Source organism: Geosmithia morbida (assembly GCF_012550715.1).
Source record: "Geosmithia morbida isolate 1262 chromosome Unknown scaffold_12, whole genome shotgun sequence".
Classification (NCBI taxonomy): Eukaryota; Fungi; Ascomycota; class Sordariomycetes; order Hypocreales; family Bionectriaceae; genus Geosmithia; species Geosmithia morbida.
In genome coordinates this window covers 679,176-696,981 of record NW_023336199.1, presented here as the reverse complement: position 1 = coordinate 696,981, position 17,806 = coordinate 679,176, and the positions used below count along the sequence as shown (strand labels likewise).

The 17,806-nt window shown below is 55.8% G+C and overlaps 5 protein-coding genes across 5 annotated transcripts; 1 reads left to right on the top strand and 4 right to left on the bottom strand.

Moving 5' to 3' along the window:
* Positions 1 to 337: 337 nt before the first annotated feature.
* Positions 338 to 3,552, top strand: GMORB2_2283 (uncharacterized protein; the record flags this gene model as incomplete). The annotated part of the gene is made up of 3 exons (XM_035464263.1): positions 338 to 352; positions 3,283 to 3,438; positions 3,529 to 3,552. The coding sequence occupies 3 exons, from the start codon at positions 338 to 340 to the stop codon at positions 3,550 to 3,552; spliced, it is 195 nt and encodes a 64-aa protein (XP_035319973.1).
* A 634-nt stretch (positions 3,553 to 4,186) lies between these two features.
* GMORB2_2282 (uncharacterized protein) lies at positions 4,187 to 5,400 on the bottom strand (the record flags this gene model as incomplete). Its single annotated transcript, XM_035464262.1, has 3 exons — positions 4,187 to 4,417; positions 4,969 to 5,144; positions 5,259 to 5,400. 3 exons carry the CDS (start codon positions 5,398 to 5,400, stop codon positions 4,187 to 4,189), a joined length of 549 nt encoding a protein of 182 aa, XP_035319972.1.
* A 1,207-nt stretch (positions 5,401 to 6,607) lies between these two features.
* On the bottom strand, positions 6,608 to 8,404 carry GMORB2_2281 (uncharacterized protein; the record flags this gene model as incomplete). The annotated part of the gene is made up of 2 exons (XM_035464261.1): positions 6,608 to 7,688; positions 7,734 to 8,404. The coding sequence occupies 2 exons, from the start codon at positions 8,402 to 8,404 to the stop codon at positions 6,608 to 6,610; spliced, it is 1,752 nt and encodes a 583-aa protein (XP_035319971.1).
* Positions 8,405 to 9,112: 708 nt separating this feature from the next.
* Positions 9,113 to 11,398, bottom strand: GMORB2_2280 (uncharacterized protein; the record flags this gene model as incomplete). The annotated part of the gene is made up of 2 exons (XM_035464260.1): positions 9,113 to 10,528; positions 11,264 to 11,398. The coding sequence occupies 2 exons, from the start codon at positions 11,396 to 11,398 to the stop codon at positions 9,113 to 9,115; spliced, it is 1,551 nt and encodes a 516-aa protein (XP_035319970.1).
* Positions 11,399 to 12,778: 1,380 nt separating this feature from the next.
* Positions 12,779 to 16,941, bottom strand: GMORB2_2279 (phospholipid-transporting ATPase; the record flags this gene model as incomplete). The annotated part of the gene is made up of 2 exons (XM_035464259.1): positions 12,779 to 12,956; positions 13,037 to 16,941. 2 exons carry the CDS (start codon positions 16,939 to 16,941, stop codon positions 12,779 to 12,781), a joined length of 4,083 nt encoding a protein of 1,360 aa, XP_035319969.1.
* Between the last annotated feature and the right edge of the window lie 865 nt (positions 16,942 to 17,806).

Genomic DNA, 17,806 nt, shown 5'->3' with positions numbered 1-17,806 from the left:
TGGGTAAGATAGATACCAAGAGCGGTGACGAGTCTCATAGTCGTAATACCGACTCTCGTCAACTCCACACAACCTCTCCTTCTCAACTCTGTTCCTCAGGAAGTGTCGAAAAAAAATGTATAAAATTGTATAAAATTGTATAAAAATATATAAAAATTGAAAAAAAAAAAAAAAAAACAGGAGAGACTCTGCAGGAAAAAATACAGGTGGATTACCGGTGACGGTGACATTCCAAGCCAAGGCCTTCCTTCCATTAGGTAAAGAAACGGTAAACCCTTTCAGCGCCCGCCAACAAACCTCTCTGGCTCGGCCCCGCCCCTGACATCGGCCATCGGCCATGGCCCTCACGGCTGTCATGATCAGCCAATCATGCGAGGGGGTGTGCGCATGCAGCAGTTGCGCTGTTTATACATGTATTGTGCTTTTATTATACTCGTTTCATATTCCCTCTATCTCTCTCTTCTCTCTCTCTCTCTCTCTCTCTCACACACACACACACACACACACACATCTCTCTCACATCTCCCCTGCCTTGGATGTAGCAACACCGCTCGTACTCGTAAAGGAGAGATGGATGGAGATGGACGGAGAGAGATGGAGCGAGATGGAGAGAGAAAGAGAGAGAATGAGTGAGAAGAGGGAAAGCTGAGCAGCCCGTCAGAGCATCCGTCCTCCTCCTCCTCCTCCTCCCCCTCCTCCTCCTCCACTGACCTTTACCACGTTGCTCTACAGATCACATGTATCATTTGATGCTTGGCCCCGGTTTTGGGGGCTCAGCCTTCCAAGCCATCCAAGCCATCGAACGCTTCCATCTCATCAACGGCGCCATCAGCGCCTTTTTTTGTTTTTTTTTTTTCTGTTTTCGTTTTTTTTTCCGTGTGTGTACGGGTTACGAGAATGATCGAGTGCAAAAGTACTACTACCATTCATTACTGGACTCTTTACTAGCGGTGATATGTATACACACACACTCTCTCTCTCTCCATCTCTCTCCCTCTCCCTCAATCCCAGCTCTTTGTCGTACCCATCCGTCACCTCGTCTCAGGGGTTTACACGTCGACTTGGCATGTTCATCACCGTAAACCTACTTCGTGATACTCGTGACTAGATAGCACCACATACATCATGTACACAGACATGTTCCATCTAATCCTCCCAAGACTCGTAATGCCCTCCTCATCCATCAGCGGGGGACTCGACTCCCTTTCTTCCCGTCTCCCGCTCCACCCACGAATGTACATGCACAGCAGACAGCACAGCTCAGCACAGCTCAGCACAGCGCATCTCGTCTCGTCCTCCTCCTTGTCCTCCTCCTCCTCCTCCTCCTTATCCTCCTCCGTAGCTAGACGCAGCTACCTATTCCGGGCATCAGCAGAAAACTCGCAGACAGCCCACCTACCCTCTTATCTTCTTCTCTCCTTCTCTCCCCCTCAGGCTCCTGCAGGTCCCTTCCCCTCTTGGTCGTGCGGCTTCTCGGAGACCAAACGACTCAATGCCGACACACATCACACATACTCGTACACATACATCCCAGTCACCCCGCTCCCCCCCTCTCCTCCTCCTCCCCCCTTGCCCCCTCCCCCCTGCTTTACCATCCATATAAATAATAATGTTCCGTAGTCTAGTTTTTTTCTTTTCTTTTCTTCTCTTATCATGCCCACCCGTACCAACTATTAATACCACACGTACACACACATATATACACACACATGTATATTATTACTCAAGGACAGCAGAAAAGCTAACACTGCGGCCCGCATCCACTGATTGGCGATCCCCCTCACTTTTTCTTCCGTCCCCGCCTAATCTTTACCCGCTGCTATCAGAACCATGTGTTGCACCTCTCTCGTCGATTCTTCTTGATCTTCTTCTTCTTCCTCTTCTTCTTTACATTGGCAATTTCATGTTAAGAGATACATCAACACTCGCTCTCACATACGTACACGCACACAAAATATTTTTTTCCTCTTCTTTTTCCTTTTGATTTATTTAATTTTTTATTTAATTTTTATTTAATTTTAAATATCTATCTTCTCCCCCCCCCCCCATTTCCCCTCCTCTCCCTTCTTCTCCTCTTTTCTTTGAAGATATCCTCATCTCATCTTGCACTCGTGTCAACCGTGGCTCAGGTTCCCGAACCCGGTACGCTTGTCGCTATCTGTATGGACTGATACTTGTGTGCGTGTGTGCGTGTGCGTGTGTGCGGTGTGTATGTGTTGTATGCGTTGCCTGAGAATGAAAACGGATTTGTTTTTGTGCCTGGCTCGCTGCTCCGTTTTCCCCGCAAAAAAAAAAAGAAGAAAAGTGAGAACTTACTGCTCAGAAGAAGGAGAAAGAAACATGATAGAATTACGATGATACTACGGAGTACATATAAGAAGGTAAGAGCAAATCACAATTTAGTCCGTCCGGATTCCCTCCTTGCGTAGGTTCTTTTTCTTCTCCTTTTTTCTTCTCCTCCTCCCCCCCCCTTAGCTTGTCGTATATACAAGGTTCCATCATCAGACGTCAGACCTGCTACACATGACCCTCCTCGTTCCGGTGAATCCGGCATACAATAATGTATATAATATATTATGTAGTATGACAGTCCCTTCTCTGTCTCTCTCCCTCTATGTGTGTCTCTCTCTCGGTACAACGACTTTTATGAGGTTTCCTAGTGATTACGTGTACAGATTCGTACTCATCCTGTTCTACCTTTATACCTTGCCTATAAAAATGTCACAGACTTTCCCACGGCGTAGCTGGAAAAAAAAAGGAGAGAAAAAAAAAGAAGTTTTGTCTAGCGGTTTCACCACGTCAATCTCTTCAATGCAAAGTCACTCTTCACATCAAGTCGATGACTGCATGATGAAGAAGTTTGAGAGTATGTGTGTGTGCAGCATGTACCTGTCATCGATCAACCGCGGAGACCGCTGCCTGAAATGAGGCCGCCTAATCTGCCTGCCTGAGGTTGGTCGTGATCAGTATTGCGAGGCCAGATGGATGGGAAGAATAGACGGAATCCGTCACAACCTACGACTATTACTCCGTACAGATAGATGCACATGATGCCATTGCTGCGCCTTGTCTAGATGCCGTGAGTCGGCCCAGTCGTCTTTGGGAAGGGGGGGGGATTGTAGCCGTAATCGCCCTCAGCATTCGCCGTGTTGCAAGATGATGTCGTCAATGTACCTACCAACCCCCCAACGTATCCATCCCCCTTGCCGTGACACTCTGTCTTCTACAATACCTATCTCGCTCGCGCAGCAAGTCTCTCCTTACTCTCTCTCCCCTTCCCAGAGCACACGCGTCTTCGAAACTTACGGCCCGGCTGTCGCGGTCGCGCCGGATGCTCTCGCCGTTTACACACAAGTCTCAGACCCTGCGGTTACCGGGGATGGCAACCCCCCCATCAACCGCCATAGCCGTCACTTTTCGAAGCCACCTCACGCCGGTGTTGAACCTTCCCGCTGCACATCCAGACCCCCAGAGACCCCCTCTCCTCCTCTGACTCTCCCCTCTACTCCCACTTCTCATGATCGACAGGGCAACATGCCCGGAGCGGTCTAGACATGGCTTGATCCATAGTGGCACCACGCGACCGATTGCGGTGCTCGACCCCACCGCGCGAAGCTTTCCCCCTTTCATCCGACAGGAAGCGGAGATTGACAGGAAAGGGATCCGTCATATCCCCTGCCCGTTCGACTCGCACCCGACCTTACCTGAAAAAGGGAAGGGAAGAAGAAGAAGAAAAGCTGGAAGAAATCCGGGGGAAGAGCTAGCCTCCGGTATCGGGCAGAGCTCCTATGCCCCATGTCCCAGAGTCTAGTAGTCGGATCATGGTGGGTATGGAGCGACACCGGGGTCGTTGAATCTAAGGTTGGACGAGCAGGGGGGCCCGGGGGGGGGTGGGCTGCTACGCTCTCTCAGGCGACGAGACGAGATGGATTGTCTCCTTTAGCTGCATGTAGCGTCCAAGCTAGCGTACGATATATTAATACTCGTGGCCCGAGAAGACGCATGGCACCGTGTACTTGACGTGACACTCATGTCCGGCTACCGTCCGACGTTGGATGATCCACCATCACGGTTCGGTCGCATGATATCAGTAGCCTCGGTCAGACGAGCTTTCTCGACAGCTGCGGGCTGCACTGACGGAGAGAGCTGCACGCCCGTTGTCGGACTAGGTTGGGATCTGGCCATCTCAGGTCGGGACGAACGTCTCCGTCGTCTGGGCTGCGAAGATGACTGGGATATACCTACCGAACTGGGCCGACTCGGAAGACTTGGTGAGGACGGCGGTGCACCCGGGATGGAACGCTTGGGACTTGGCCAGACGAATGGGGTCCGATCTCGGGATGGTGTATATAGCGTGTGTTGGATTGACGGGGAACGGCAGACGATCGTCATGACACTCCTGTTGCTGGACTGGCAGCTGCCAGCCCATCACAGCCGTGACCGTTCTCGGACGTCGTCTCGACTGCTCTCACGGCTCTTCCTGGCCGAGTGCACGTATCGTAGACTCGACGCTTCAGAGAGAAAGAAAGGAAACTCGGTGTGGGTGCCGACTACGCGTAGAGATCCTATCAGCTACAGGCCAGCCTCATCATCCGCCCAAGCCGACCCCTCTATATCCACTATGAGATGGTAGCACCCCTCCGCCTCCGTTCCGATGAGCGGGGTAGCCCCTTGGGAGCTTGAGGTGGCTCAGAGGTCGACGGAGCGCAACGACGGCGGCAGCACCCCCGGGAACACCTACAGACGTCCTCGCCGCCGGACGAAGGGGGACGCCGACGAGACCGGTGGACGAGGCTGAACAGTGACGCACATACCCCGGGGGCCCCCCTCGAGCGCTCTCTCCTTACCCTGGCAGGCCACGGCGAAAAGCACCGTCAAGGCCGGGTTGGACGGGGTTCCTCCTGCCCGGCGATGAAGAGAGGGGACAGGTCGAGGCGCGAGAAGCCGGGACGAGCCATGAGCCCTCACAAGCGCCCCGTACTCGACGTCGGTCTCGTCGCCGTCGTCGTCGTCGAAGACGCGGCAGCTGATGCCCGTTTCCGTCTGCCAGGGCGCGTCGGACGACCAGCTCCATCCGACGCCTTCGGTACTTCTCTCTCCCCAGCCAGTCCACTCGCCCGCAATCACCGACGAGTTGTCGTCACCTGCGGCCTACCTCCTCCGAGAAGAAATCGAAGCCAACAGTTTTTCTTCTTCATTTTTTTTCAAAAAAAGGAAAAAAAAGTTATAGACCCGATGGCGTCGTTGGATCTAGGCACCACCGACTTGACCGGAACCCCCGCACCTTGAGTCGCCGACCATCGAGCCGGTACCGAGACGCCGCGTAAAGCCGACGGCTTTTACATTGGATAATGCCATGAGGCCTACGGGGTCAGCCACTTGGACTCGGGACGTCACCATTGCCTTGGCCGGTATTGACCTCGACCCTATCAGGGCGAGACCAGGAGTACATCTATGGATTCATCGCACGTACTCTGACACGTACTCTGACACGTACTTCTCTCACGGACGATAATACACACAGAATCACCGTTTTGAAAACGGTGACGCTACTTGGATATGCCGTGATTACACGTAATAGAGTCTAGAACATGACAATCTTGTCCAGCTTAAGAATCTAGGTTTTTTTTTTTTCTCTTGATAATGTTTACTTGATCTTTTTTTCTTTTTTAGAAGAAAGAAGCAGAAGAAAAAAAACATAAATAGAAACGATTAAATCAAGAGGGGGAAAAAAAAAAAAGGTACAAAAAATCGGAGAATCCCCACAGACTTTATGCCATCACAACTCTGTTCCACACGAGCTCTAGAATCTCCTTTTTGTTGTGGAGCAGAGCAGTGGAGATGGTTTCTGCTCGTCTACCACGACCACATCATCATGCCGTTTCACCATGACCCTCTCTTTTTTTCTTTTCTTGTTTTTCTTTCTCAACTGGTTTCCCTCCACACGTCCCCCCTCTTATATCTGAGAGAGAGAGAGAAGACGAAGAAAAAGATTACTACCGAAAAGGCATAAGAGCAAGATCTTTTATTACCGGTACGTGGCAAAGTCGTACAGCCAAACAAGGTCGTCTCAGAACAATGGTGGTCCCCCATCATCAAATGTTCACCATACAGATTACTCGTACACGTAACTCCAACTGTCCCCCTCTCTTCCTTCTACTTCTCTCGGCATGAAAAACCTCGATACGATGAAACAGAGGATCGATCCAATCAGACGCCTAAACTCGTCAGCGTCAAAAATGTAATCGCCAACCCGGAGACATCATCAACTCCCACTAGCGCTACTACTTGATGGGAAGCTCCGGTAATATACACACAAGCTCAGCCGGGATCAGAGACTATTGTCAGCTCTCACACTTGAAGCTTTTGTGCGTGTGAGACATGCAGGGGGGGAAAATAAAAACTCCCGTCTACGTCGATGAGCGTGTACGGCGGCAGGAACAAGGAATTTAACCGTGGACCTTGGGCGATGATTCAACATTACGTGACGTCTCTATACCCATCAGGCGTTCAATGTGTCCTCGATGCTCTCTGCTTTGCCACCTCCCCGACCCCGAAACATGACGGGTCCATCAACACATTCATGCAATCCCCGTAAGCCTGCATCTTAATCCTTGAACTGCCCAATACGCGCATAGTCTTCCTCGGCCAGCCTCCTCAGGCAGTCAGACCCTCGGCCAGGCTCTGGTACACCATCCCCTGGAATCGTAAGCCCAGACATCTCCGAGGCCACGGCCATGGCCCGTCGGAAGCCCTCCCCGAGCCTATCATTGGTGTCGTCGCCGCCGCTGCCCTTGTCGCCGTGCCTCGCGGACTGCTGCTCCTCCTCCTGCTGCTGCACCTCGGCCCATTCGCCCCGCAGCGTCCCAACGGCGCCGAGACGTCCGAGGAGCTCCACGTAGCGCGCGAACAAGTCGCTCTTACCCGGTGGCTCCTGCACACGTACGTGGTCCTTGATGATACTGCGGTAGGAGCATGCTCGTGCAGGACATGTATCGGATGCAGTGGCCTCCGTGCCTCGATCCGTGTCCGTGGCAAACGACGCTTGCCCGAACCCGGTGAGGATGCAGAAGAGGGCCTTCTTGCCTTGCCGCGTCGCTAGCGCCGGGTTCTCGCCGCCGCCAAGTTGTTCCAGCCACGAGCCCATGGAGGCATGGACGTCCGCTGCCAACATGCCCGAGCTGCCGCCCCCCACTCGTCTGCCTCCGATCGTTCGCTCCCGCAGCTGGGAGGCCGCCTGTTGGACGAGGCCGAGGCCCGCGAGCGACCTCGTGCGCAGCCCGAACAGTACGCACCCAGCCACGTCGCTGCCCCCCGTGATTGACGGCACTCTTGCCGCGAGGTTGTTGACAAGTGCCAGGACCTCGTAGTGGGGTGGGCGGTGGCCGGCAAAGGCGTCCAGGATGCGGACACAGCTGTCTCGAATGGCGATGGCGACGCTATCGTCGAGGCTGCAACCCCGATCGATGCCGCCGAATACTATACGGCGGATCATGGCGATGCCGCCCCTCTCCGTCTTTTGCTCTCTGATGGCCGTCGCGAGCACGACGGACGACGGCCGAGGTCCGTCCTCTGCCGAGCCCAGACTATCTCGACGGATCATCATCCACCGCATGAGCCTCTCATCGTCCCTGGCGGCATACGATGGGATGCCGTTCCCGACACGGAGTTGCCTCATGTAGCCGGGTCTTTGGCGTGGGTCGCCCAGGCTGGCCACTTGCCGGATCGCTGACATGTTGCCGTGAGAAGGCTCTGCGGTAGGTAACTCTGGTGACTCGTCGTCCTTGGGGTAAATGTTGGAGAAGCGGCGGATGACGAACTGCGCGGGCCTCGGATGTTTCCTGAGCACGGAATTACGCGCCTTGCCGGTCGTATCGTTGCCGCCGTCGAACCCTCGCAGGGCGACGGATAGAACGTCGTACTCCGTTATGTGTAGAGGGTGTGCCGCATCCCGATCGAGCTCACGTGCCTTGGACCTCGAATGGTCCAGCATAACGGAGAGCTGTCTCATTCGCGCCTTGACGGCCTTGTGTTTAGGGGAGACAGCCCACTCCCCGTCGAGCCTCTCCTCGTCAGCCGCTGTGTACTCTCGAACCCTCCTAGAGTCCAGGTTCTCGATCGTCTCGGCGTCGAGGTCGAGGATGATGTCGGGCATCTCGAATAGTCGAGGCATCTTGGGCATATCCTTGCCTTCCTCCTTCGTGGCCACGGTGTAGTATACCTCGCCATTACCGTCCGTGCGTCTCGTGAAAGCCTTTACGGTGCGCTCGTGGCGGTGGTGAACATGGCCGTTCCCGTCGACGTGCTGTCTAGAGTCATGGTAGCCTCGGCATGGGCCGTTGACGGTGACCCGATGCCTCTGCCACGACGCAGCAGGCAGCCTCCATGGGGTGAGAGGTCTCATCTGACTGAGCAGGAGCCACTGCCAAGCATCCAAGATAGGTTTATCCTGTAGGCGTCGCCAGATATCCACTCAGAGACGGACAACGGAAGGGACAACGGAACAGACGAGGGACTGGGAATCGATGAGGACGGACAGAAATGGCAAGGAAAGGACAGTCACCAACCGGTGCTCGGCATCGTTGCATCGTGAGGGGACACCTGACTACCGGTGGCTACTGGTGGCTACACGGCGAGGACGGCATCCTCTCCTGAGCCCTGCAATCTCGCGAGTGGCTGAATAGCTGACCAATGCATTCTCGCCTGCTGGTGTTACAGGCGGCAGCATCTCAAGAGGGTGTCATGGGGTCAGTAAGGGTTGCGTCGCATTCAATGTCCCATCTTCCGGCAGCACACAACACACGACCAACAACTTCACGCACAACACAAGCTCTGGTCCAACGCCAGTCACAGAGGGGGGGGCAATAGGGAGGGGGATGACGGTACAGGGGGTTCCCACTTCCCCGAACCGCCCCTAAGCCATTGCCGCGTTAGCGTCTCGGCCTTCTGTCTGGGGAAGTGGGGTAAGCCCAAACGGGGGGGGGGGGGGATCTGACACACGCTACAGAGTAAACTGTACACCTAATTCTGCTCGCATCCATGGCAGACTCAAGACTTCGACGACACAAACACACGACATTGATAACGACGGAAAAGACAAAATCAGTCTTGTCTACCAAAATTCGAGGAACTTATGAGTCCCCAGGGACATGCGCTTCATTTCCCTGTAATCCGTGGCAGGAAAGGGAATCTCGTCGAGAATACGGTTATCGTCGCGGGACATCAGGGCCCGCTCTTCGTTGATGCAATCCGCCTTGACAATAGCCTCCCAGCGATGCATCCTGTTGGTGTGGCAGCTCGGGGAGTCGCACCACAGGACGTGCTTCCCCTGGGCGTCGAGATGCTTCCTTTGGTGGACTTCGTCCAGGAGGAAGACCCATCCGGGGCTGGCGGCGCCGTAGGCGTTCCAGTAGTACCGGTAGCTGAGGTAGACGCGGCCGCCGGTCCAGGACCAGAAGTACATGGCGCCGCAGACTCTGCAGGCCTTCCAGGGCTCGACGTGGCAGCTGCAGCAGGCCGACCGACGCCGCGTCTGCGGGTCGTAGGGCAGCGGGCCGTTCGGCTCGATGCCGCCGCAGAAGCCGCGCCGTGCGAGGTCCCTGAGCTGGTCGAAGGTGATGTGCCGGCAGCGCTTCTGGATGTTGAGCGCGGCCCTCCTCTCCGTCAGCTGCTTGACCAGGGCGGTGCGGATCTCGTGCAGGCTGGGCGGGTCGGCCGTGTCGACGTCCAGCAGGGGGAAGTCCCATCCAAAGCCGATCATGGCGCGCATCGGCGGGAGGCGCCAGCTGTGACGGCCAATCACCAGCCTCGGGAACTCGGATACCGTATCGACCACGTCCCTTCCCAGCCTTGGGTCGTATCCGCCCGGCCTGTGCCATAGGTTGCCACATATGCTGTGGCAGAGCGCCGGCCTGATCTCGCTGTCGGGGTTGATGCCTCTGGTATTGTATCTCCCCTCGATCTCCGGCCACTTCACCACCTTCGCCTGGCCGTGCTTGCAGGGAGTGACGGTCCCGTACCGCCCCATGCAGCTGAGCCGGCGTCCATCAAGACGCTTTAGTCTTATGTCTTCTTGGCGGAAGAGGGCCAATGCGTGATTCATATTGCATCCGGCGCATTCCACCGGCTCCGAATACCGCTCTAGGGCTCTATCCAGCATCCCGGAATCGTGTTTTTCGAGGCACGGGGCGCAGTACAGATGCCGCTGTACCTGGACCGAGAGATGATATCTGTCCTTGGCCGAGAGGCAGCTTATCCGGAACTTGGCCCATCCGACGTCGGGTCGGGTCAGGTCTCTGTCAGGGGGTATGCCGTCCGGCACTTGCTCGTGGAGGTGGTTGAACTCTGGACGGCTGAAGAGCTGCATGAACAGGAACGATGTCTGTCGAAGGCAGTATAGCCCTGACAGTGGTAGATGTGCCATTATCTCCAGGAGCATCTCGTTCGGCATATCCAAGAGGCCGAGCCGTGGCTTCGGCCCCTCGTCTGCGTCGATCATCTTCTCGGCAGCATGTCCCGGAAATCTGTTCTGTCGAGAGTTAGCAGATAGAAGAGTGAAGAAGAAGGGAAACGAGAGCCACGGGAAGAGTGGCAGTTGATACCTTTAGGAATGCGTATCTCTTCGAAAATTTCCTGTCGAATCTGTTTCGTACGCGCTTCCATAGCGATGTCGATCTCGGTACTCGTACCAAAACTAGGGAATCCAGCACCTCCTTCCGGGGTGGCTCTACACCTTCCGATGACGGCAATGATTCATCGTCTTGCGGCACCTCCACCATCATGCACGGGGGGGGTTCACCCTCATGCGCGCGTCTCTGGTATCGAGGGTCGAGCATCAGCTTAGGCTTGGGAGAGTCGGACCGCCGCAAAAAGGGAATAGGCCCGCGGTTTTGGCCGGTACGGCAATTGGAAAAAACACCAAGCTCATAGCATTCTTCCGTGAAGACGTCAAAGACGTCTTTGTCTGTGCGTAATCTCTGAGTAGGCGCCATTGTAGAAGGTTGGTGGCGGGATAGGGGCCTCTGGGCCTTTCACCCACCCAGCGTCGAGTTGAAGAGATGTCAGGAGAATGTTGGCGGGCGGTAGAAATGTCAGAGGTGATCTTTCCTTTCTCACTGAACCTTTGCCACGTTGGAGTTTCCGAGATTTTTTTTTTTTTTTGAAGAAAAATTTCTTAAATAAAGAAACTCGGAGGAAAAGGAAAGAAAGAGAGAGCCTCGCACGTGTTCTTGCCCTGAGTTGGATTATGGTTCAGGAGACTGACCCTGTGGCTAGAGCCTATCGTCGCGGCAGATGGCATGAGGTCATGTTCGTATCTCTGGAGCTTTCCATGTTCCACCACCCGGCTGTCGAGAAAGGCGGCGGCTACCACCAATGGCAAGCCTGATATGACAGCCATGACGACGGGGCTTCTTCCTTATATCCTTCCCTCGTGGCATTTCAGAAGGACTCCCCTCAGATCAGACTGAGGAGCTGCCAAGTTTGTTGTGCCAAGTTCTCGGTTCGTGGGCCATGGTGGTGTGCAGCCTTGCTGGGTCGACGAATATCCGATATCGTGTCTCTTTTTTTTTCCCTTTTTTTTTTCTTTTTTCTCAAGAAGCTGTCTGCTCCATCGTAAGACGTACATTTCCGAGACACTCTAGGCCTCGGAAATGGAACCATTGCGGACATCCATCCAGTCCGGGATGGAAACCGTTCAGGGCATCCCATCCTTGCAAGACAGAGTGCCCTCCCTACCCACGGGGGAGAGTCCACAACGCCAGAGTGACGGTGACCATGGCAGTCTCAGCCATGCTTGACGACGGGAAAGATCTGTCGTCCCATATGAGACCTCGCACGCCATCTCCATCTCACCCCCACCTCGGCGGCCTTCTTCGTAACTCTGAGCAGCTGGTCTCGGCCAACGACGCTTTCTTGTACTTCAGAGGGTGCATTGGCGACTGGTCCGCAAACTGTCAGCCAGGGTTCTTCTTCTCGTCGTCACTATAATCATTACATTACACACCCATATTGTCCTCCTCCATGAGGGCTCTCTCGACGTCCATTTACCTGTCATCTGCTGACCCGTGACGTGCCTCTGTCACAGCACGCCGTGATATAGATATGATGTAATATAGATGGCGTGCGGCAGGACTTCAACGTCGTCCGTGGTCATGTCAATCGTATCTGATGGTGCGAAAGGCCAGGTGTGTGCGCGAGTCCTTCTCACTCCGCTCGCCTGTCGTGTACCCAACATGCAACACTTCCGGTATCAGATAATCACGTCCAGTCGGTCAAGCACCTTTAGAGTCAAACAGAGTAGCAAGATATCATTTCTTTTCCCCTCTAGATGTACGAGTTAATATTACAGAACCCAAAAAAAAAAACAAGAAAGAAAACAGATAAGAAGTAGAGAGAGAAAAAGTCGGCAGAGAGAACTCTCCATCTCTCACTATTCTCTCCTCTTTCGTTTTTTTTTTTACCCTCCACCTCAGTTCCTTGGAACCGAAGAAAAAAAAAAAAAAAGTCCACCGATTTTCAACCATATAAACAAGATGAGAGGGGTAAAAGCACAAGGGGGGGGGGGGGTTGGGTTATGATAGGATCATGGACACATTGTAGTTGTTTTGTTTTTGTTTATTTCTTCTCCATTCTTTTACAGAGCAGGAAAGAAGTTTGATGAGGGGGGCATGGAAGACAGGTTGGATGAAAAAGTAAAGAAAGACACACAGAAAGACAGAAATAAAAGAGGGGAAATAGATGACAGAAGAGGAATGCAAAAAAAGAAAAAAAAAAGAAATCATTGTCCTGGCCTTGAACTGGCCATTTCTCCGTACCGTCCACGGTGTTTCGTAGTATCGTAAGCTTGAAGGATGCGCGTCTGACTCTCGTCGGCCTGCGAAAAGGCGTAGCCGCGCTGCTTGCGCATACGTTGAACCTGACGGACTTTGCGAATGGCCTTCTGGAATTGTTCCATTCTGTACAAGGGCCGTCAGCATCCTGATTGTGACACGACAAGAAGAGAGACGGCGAAGACGGGGAAGAGGGAGAGACATACCTAGGCCGGTAATCCTGGATGTTATACTTTTGAATCTCTTGGATATGATGATACGTCTCGGGCCGATACATCCTCCTCGCATACTTCCAGACGAAGTCCCTGAGCAGACACAGCACGGCGAGGACAAACGTCTGCAGCCAGAATACGGGGCTGGTGTACAGTCGCGGGACGACACCGAACAGCTCCTCCGACAGGTTCACCATCGGTGCCACGGTGCCATACGCGGCCACGAACGCCCACCAGATGAGCATGCTGCCGGGGATGGCCATGACGTGATACTTTGTCCAGTTGCTCGTCACGAGAGCGGCCTTTCCCAGAACCGTGAGCAGGACGGCCGCGTACGTGGCCGAGCCCCACACCCAGTGGCCCGCGATCTTGCCGTCCGCCTGGATCAGGTCGCCGTACCAGATCACTTCGGAGAGCACGTACAGCACCAGGGAGTGGTACAGAGCGTTGGTGATCCACTCGATGGCCACGCGCATCGTGAAGAAGCTGTTGCGCTGTCCCATGACGTAGAGCTGCGGGTATCGGTCCAGCAGGCGCGCCGAGATGAACTGGTCCAGGATGCCGAGCACCAGCGGCGGGAAGACGGTGAAGAGGACGTTGTAGATGGACAGGAGCCACGACTCGAAGATGACCTGGCCCGAGAAGACGTTGCGGAACGTGTACCAGAACTGCGTCATGTACAGCGCGATGTTCTTGTAGAAGGAGAAGAGGATCGTCTTGCTGACGCGCTGGTAGCTCCACGCGCCGTGCACCAGCAGCAGCTTGCGCAGATACCGGAACTGAGCGATGGCCACGTCGGCGCTGCGCGCCGCCTGCAGACCCTCCATGCCGCTGATGCCCACACCGATGTGCGCCGCCTGGATCATCGACACGTCGTTGGCGCCGTCGCCGATGGCCAGCAGGATCGACTGCTTCTGATACTTCTTGACCAGCTTCACCACCAAGGCCTTCTGCAGAGGGGACACGCGGCAGCAGATGACGGCCTTGCACATGACGGCCAGGTCCAGGAACATCTTCTCCAGGTCCTTCTCCAGGGCGTACGTCAGGCTCTTTCCGTCAATGATGAGGGCCAGGGTCTCGCTCTCGATGGCGCCGCCACCCTGCGTCCGGATCGCCTGCATCTTCTTCTCGATGTTGTCCCGCGTCGCCTCGGCAGACTCCTCGTTTACCATCAGCAGCATCATATCCTCGCTCAGCAGCTTGCAGCTCATGCCAATGTTGATGGCCGTCTCCTGCCGGTCTCCCGTCAGCACCCACACCTTGATGTTGGCCTGCTGCAGTGTGTGGATCGTCTCGGGCACGCCGTCCTGGAGACGGTCCTCGATGGCCGTCGCGCCCAGGAGCGTCATGTCGTGCTCGATGATCTCGGCCGCCTTGTCCAGCTCCTCGGCTCGGTTGCCGCCCACCGTCATCGACGCCTTCTCGAATAGCGCGTGCCATTCCTGGAACTCCTCCTCGGGAATCTCACGCATCGCCAGACAGAGCGTGCGCAGGCCCTCGGAGGCGTACTCTTCCAGATGACGCAGCGTCGACTCGACGTGCGGGTTCTGGTCGTTGAGGCGCTCCAGGATGACCGTGTCGGCACCCTTGCAGTAGCAGCGAATGACGCCGTCGGGGCACCGGTAGATGGTCGACATGCGCTTCCTCGTAGAGTTGAACTCGCACACGGCCAGCAGCTCGAACTCGAGCTCGCGGCCGTTGGCCTCGATGATGACGGAGCGAGGCTTGCGGGCGGTGAACTTGTAGCCGAAACCCACGGCTCCCTCGACCAGGGCTCCCTCGTCGGGCGAGGCGGCCTGGTACTTGACGGTGCCCTTCTCCGTCATCTCGGGGATGACGGTGTGGCAGGTGGCCAGCAGCGACAGGAAGTGGTCGATGGCGCCGGCCGTCTCGTGGCCGTTGGCCAGGTTCGATGTCAGGTCCCTGAACTCAAAGATGCCCATCTCGGGGTTCTCCTGGTCGGCGGCACGGCGGTCCTCGGGCGCGCCGTCAGCGTACTGCAGCCCGCCAATGGAGCACTGCTTGAACTCCATCTGGTTGCAGGTCAGGGTGCCCGTCTTGTCGGAGAAGACGTACTCGACCATGCCCAGCTCCTCGACCAGGCTCGAGGTGCGGCAGGTGGCGGGCGTGTCGCTCTTGTCGTAGTACATGTCGAGATCGTCGTTGATCAGGACGCCGTGCCAGTATTTGACCATCTCAACGGTGACGAAGAGGGAGATGGGGACGAGGGACGAGAAGAGGACCCAGTACGTCACCATGTCCTTGGCGATCTGCGAGGCCGCGGTGCTGAGGGTGTCGACACTTCCCAGCTGCAGGTACGAGAGCGATGAGCCCTTGACGCTGCGCATGACAAGATCGCCGACAGTGCTGATGATACTGAGGAAGAGGAGGATGGCGACCAGGATGAGGACTAGGTAGTTGAGCTGCTTCTCAACCTTGGTGCGCTTGATGGGCGCGGCCGTGGCGTTGCGCATGAGCTTGGTCTCGTGTCCGGTGAAGACGACTAGGCCGTGCACCCAGGGCGTGTTGCGCAGAGTGGCACCGCGGAGGAGCAGCTGCTCTGGGTTGAGGGGCAGCTCCTTCTCGCCGCCTCCGGACTGCATGGTCATGGTGGCCTCGTAAGTGTAGAGGCTGCTGTTGGGCTGCTCCGACTTGAGATGGCCGCCCAGGCGGCTCAGCTCGCTGGGTGAGACCATGGTCGACGTCTCGGGCAGAGCCTGCTTGATCTTGAGGTTGGTCTCGCCGTCGAGGTTGGCCGTCTCGATGTAGCACAGACCTTCAGGCTCGGAGCTGGCCAGCAGCACGATGTCGGCCGGAAGGGGTTTCTCCGACTCGACCCTGACAATGTCGCCGACGGCCACATTGATCCACGGCGTCTCGGCGAAGCTGGTGCCCTTGAGGACCTGGGCCTTGGACGTGTTGAGGGCGCTGTCGGCCTGCTTTCTCCGGTAATCCTCCACGGCCTCCTTGGCGGCCGATATGGCCAGGACAACGAGGAGGGGTGCGATGGTGGTGTAGCGGTTGGTCGGGGACAGGCCGGGGATCTGCTGCAGACCGGCGGTGAAGAGGAAGAAGACGTTGGCGAACTTGGAGAACTGCTCCATGAGGAACTTGGGGAAGAAGGTGATGACGTTGTACTTGGCCGTCGACACGTGGTTGTCAACGTACCTGTTGGCGGCGTTGGCTGGGGGGTTGTTGAGGTAGATTATGCGAGGACCCAGGGTCGAAGGGTCGGGCTTGCCGCGTCCGAAGCCAAACTTGAAATTGCCCAGGTCGAAGCGTCTGCTCTTCTTCTGCTCCTGCTGCTGGCCCGGCGACTGCTGGCCTGGCGGGCCATTCGACGGCTGAGCCCTGTCCTGGCTGGGCTCCGTCAGCGGCAGATCCATCTCGGAGTAGCCCTCTCCCATGCCGAGCCTGTTCTTGACGCGGCCGAGGAGGCCTCCGCCCAGCGACAGAACACTGTTGCGGCTGCGGGCGTTTGACCTGGCAATGTCGTCACCACCATCGTGCTGGTAGTATGATTGATTGTCGGCGGCGTCGTGGTCGAAGTCGTCGGCGTATCGCTGGTAGTGGTCCAGATCCGAGGCCTGGCCGTACCCTCGGTCAAGGCCATCCGTGGGCCGCAGGTGTGTGGTAGAGGAGGAAGGGTCTTGATGACGAGCGGCGAGGCGGGAGGGACCGGTTGCGCCGACGAAGTCGTCGTAGGATACCGAAGGCCGGGCACCGTCGCTCTGCTGATCTAGGGTATAGGACCGCATCATGTCTTCGTCATTGAGGTGTGTGCGCTGGCCCTGGTTGTAGATGGGCTGCTCATCGTCCATATCCAACAGCACATCTTGGCCACGATAATTATTACCCGAGGGTCCCATGGGGGGCCCCCCATGTTGCCGCCCAGTCATGCCCGGGGACGAGCAACGTTAGACGGGGGTTTCGAGATGCCGGCGGCGGCCCATACGGGATCGGCAGGCGAGAAGGGGGAGTTTTACGGGCGCAGGAGCGAGAGAACGGTCGAGGATGGGAAAGATGAAATCAGGTCGCGCGATCGTCTGCAAGATTGGCGGATCGTCTAGTTAAAGATGAGAATGATAACGGTCGCAGATCGTCGGGAGAATGTCTATTGAAGGGAATGTCAGGGGGTATGCGTTGCTGTGCTGGAGTTGGACACAGATTGAGGAGGCGTGTTCCGCGGGAAAGTTGAACGAGGATTTGCTCTGGTAACAACTCAGCCTCCTTTTGGCGCGCGAAAGCTTGGGGACTTGCTTTGGGGATTGACTGGGGGGGGAGAGGGGGGGGGGGGGNCTAGTACTACTCCGTATTAACGGTAGCACTGGTAGACCGTAGTGGCGTATTACTGCGCTGTGTCCGTACTGCTAGCAGCTCGTAGTGCCGCCCGTGTTAGAATCTGTAGAGCCTACAGATCAGAGGTAGAGGGGGATAGAGAGAGATATGGAGAGAGCGGGACCGCGTCTCAAAAGTCTCGGAAAGGGTACAGGCGGTATTATCATTACGAGGTAGAGACTGTACAGGGCTACTCTTTTTTTCTTTCTCTATTCTTCTCCTGCTGGCTCAGGGAGAGTAGAAGTATCGGTACAGAAGTGTTCGTATAGAGATCAGTCACTGATGTTAGGGCTATGTCCGCTTACGAGAAGAAAGAAGACCAAATAGGAGGAAGGTGTTTCACAACCATTTCTGTGCCTTGTGGATGGGCGCTCAACGAGGTCAAGAAAGAAGAAGAAGATCTCAGAAAGAATCCGAAAGGATCTG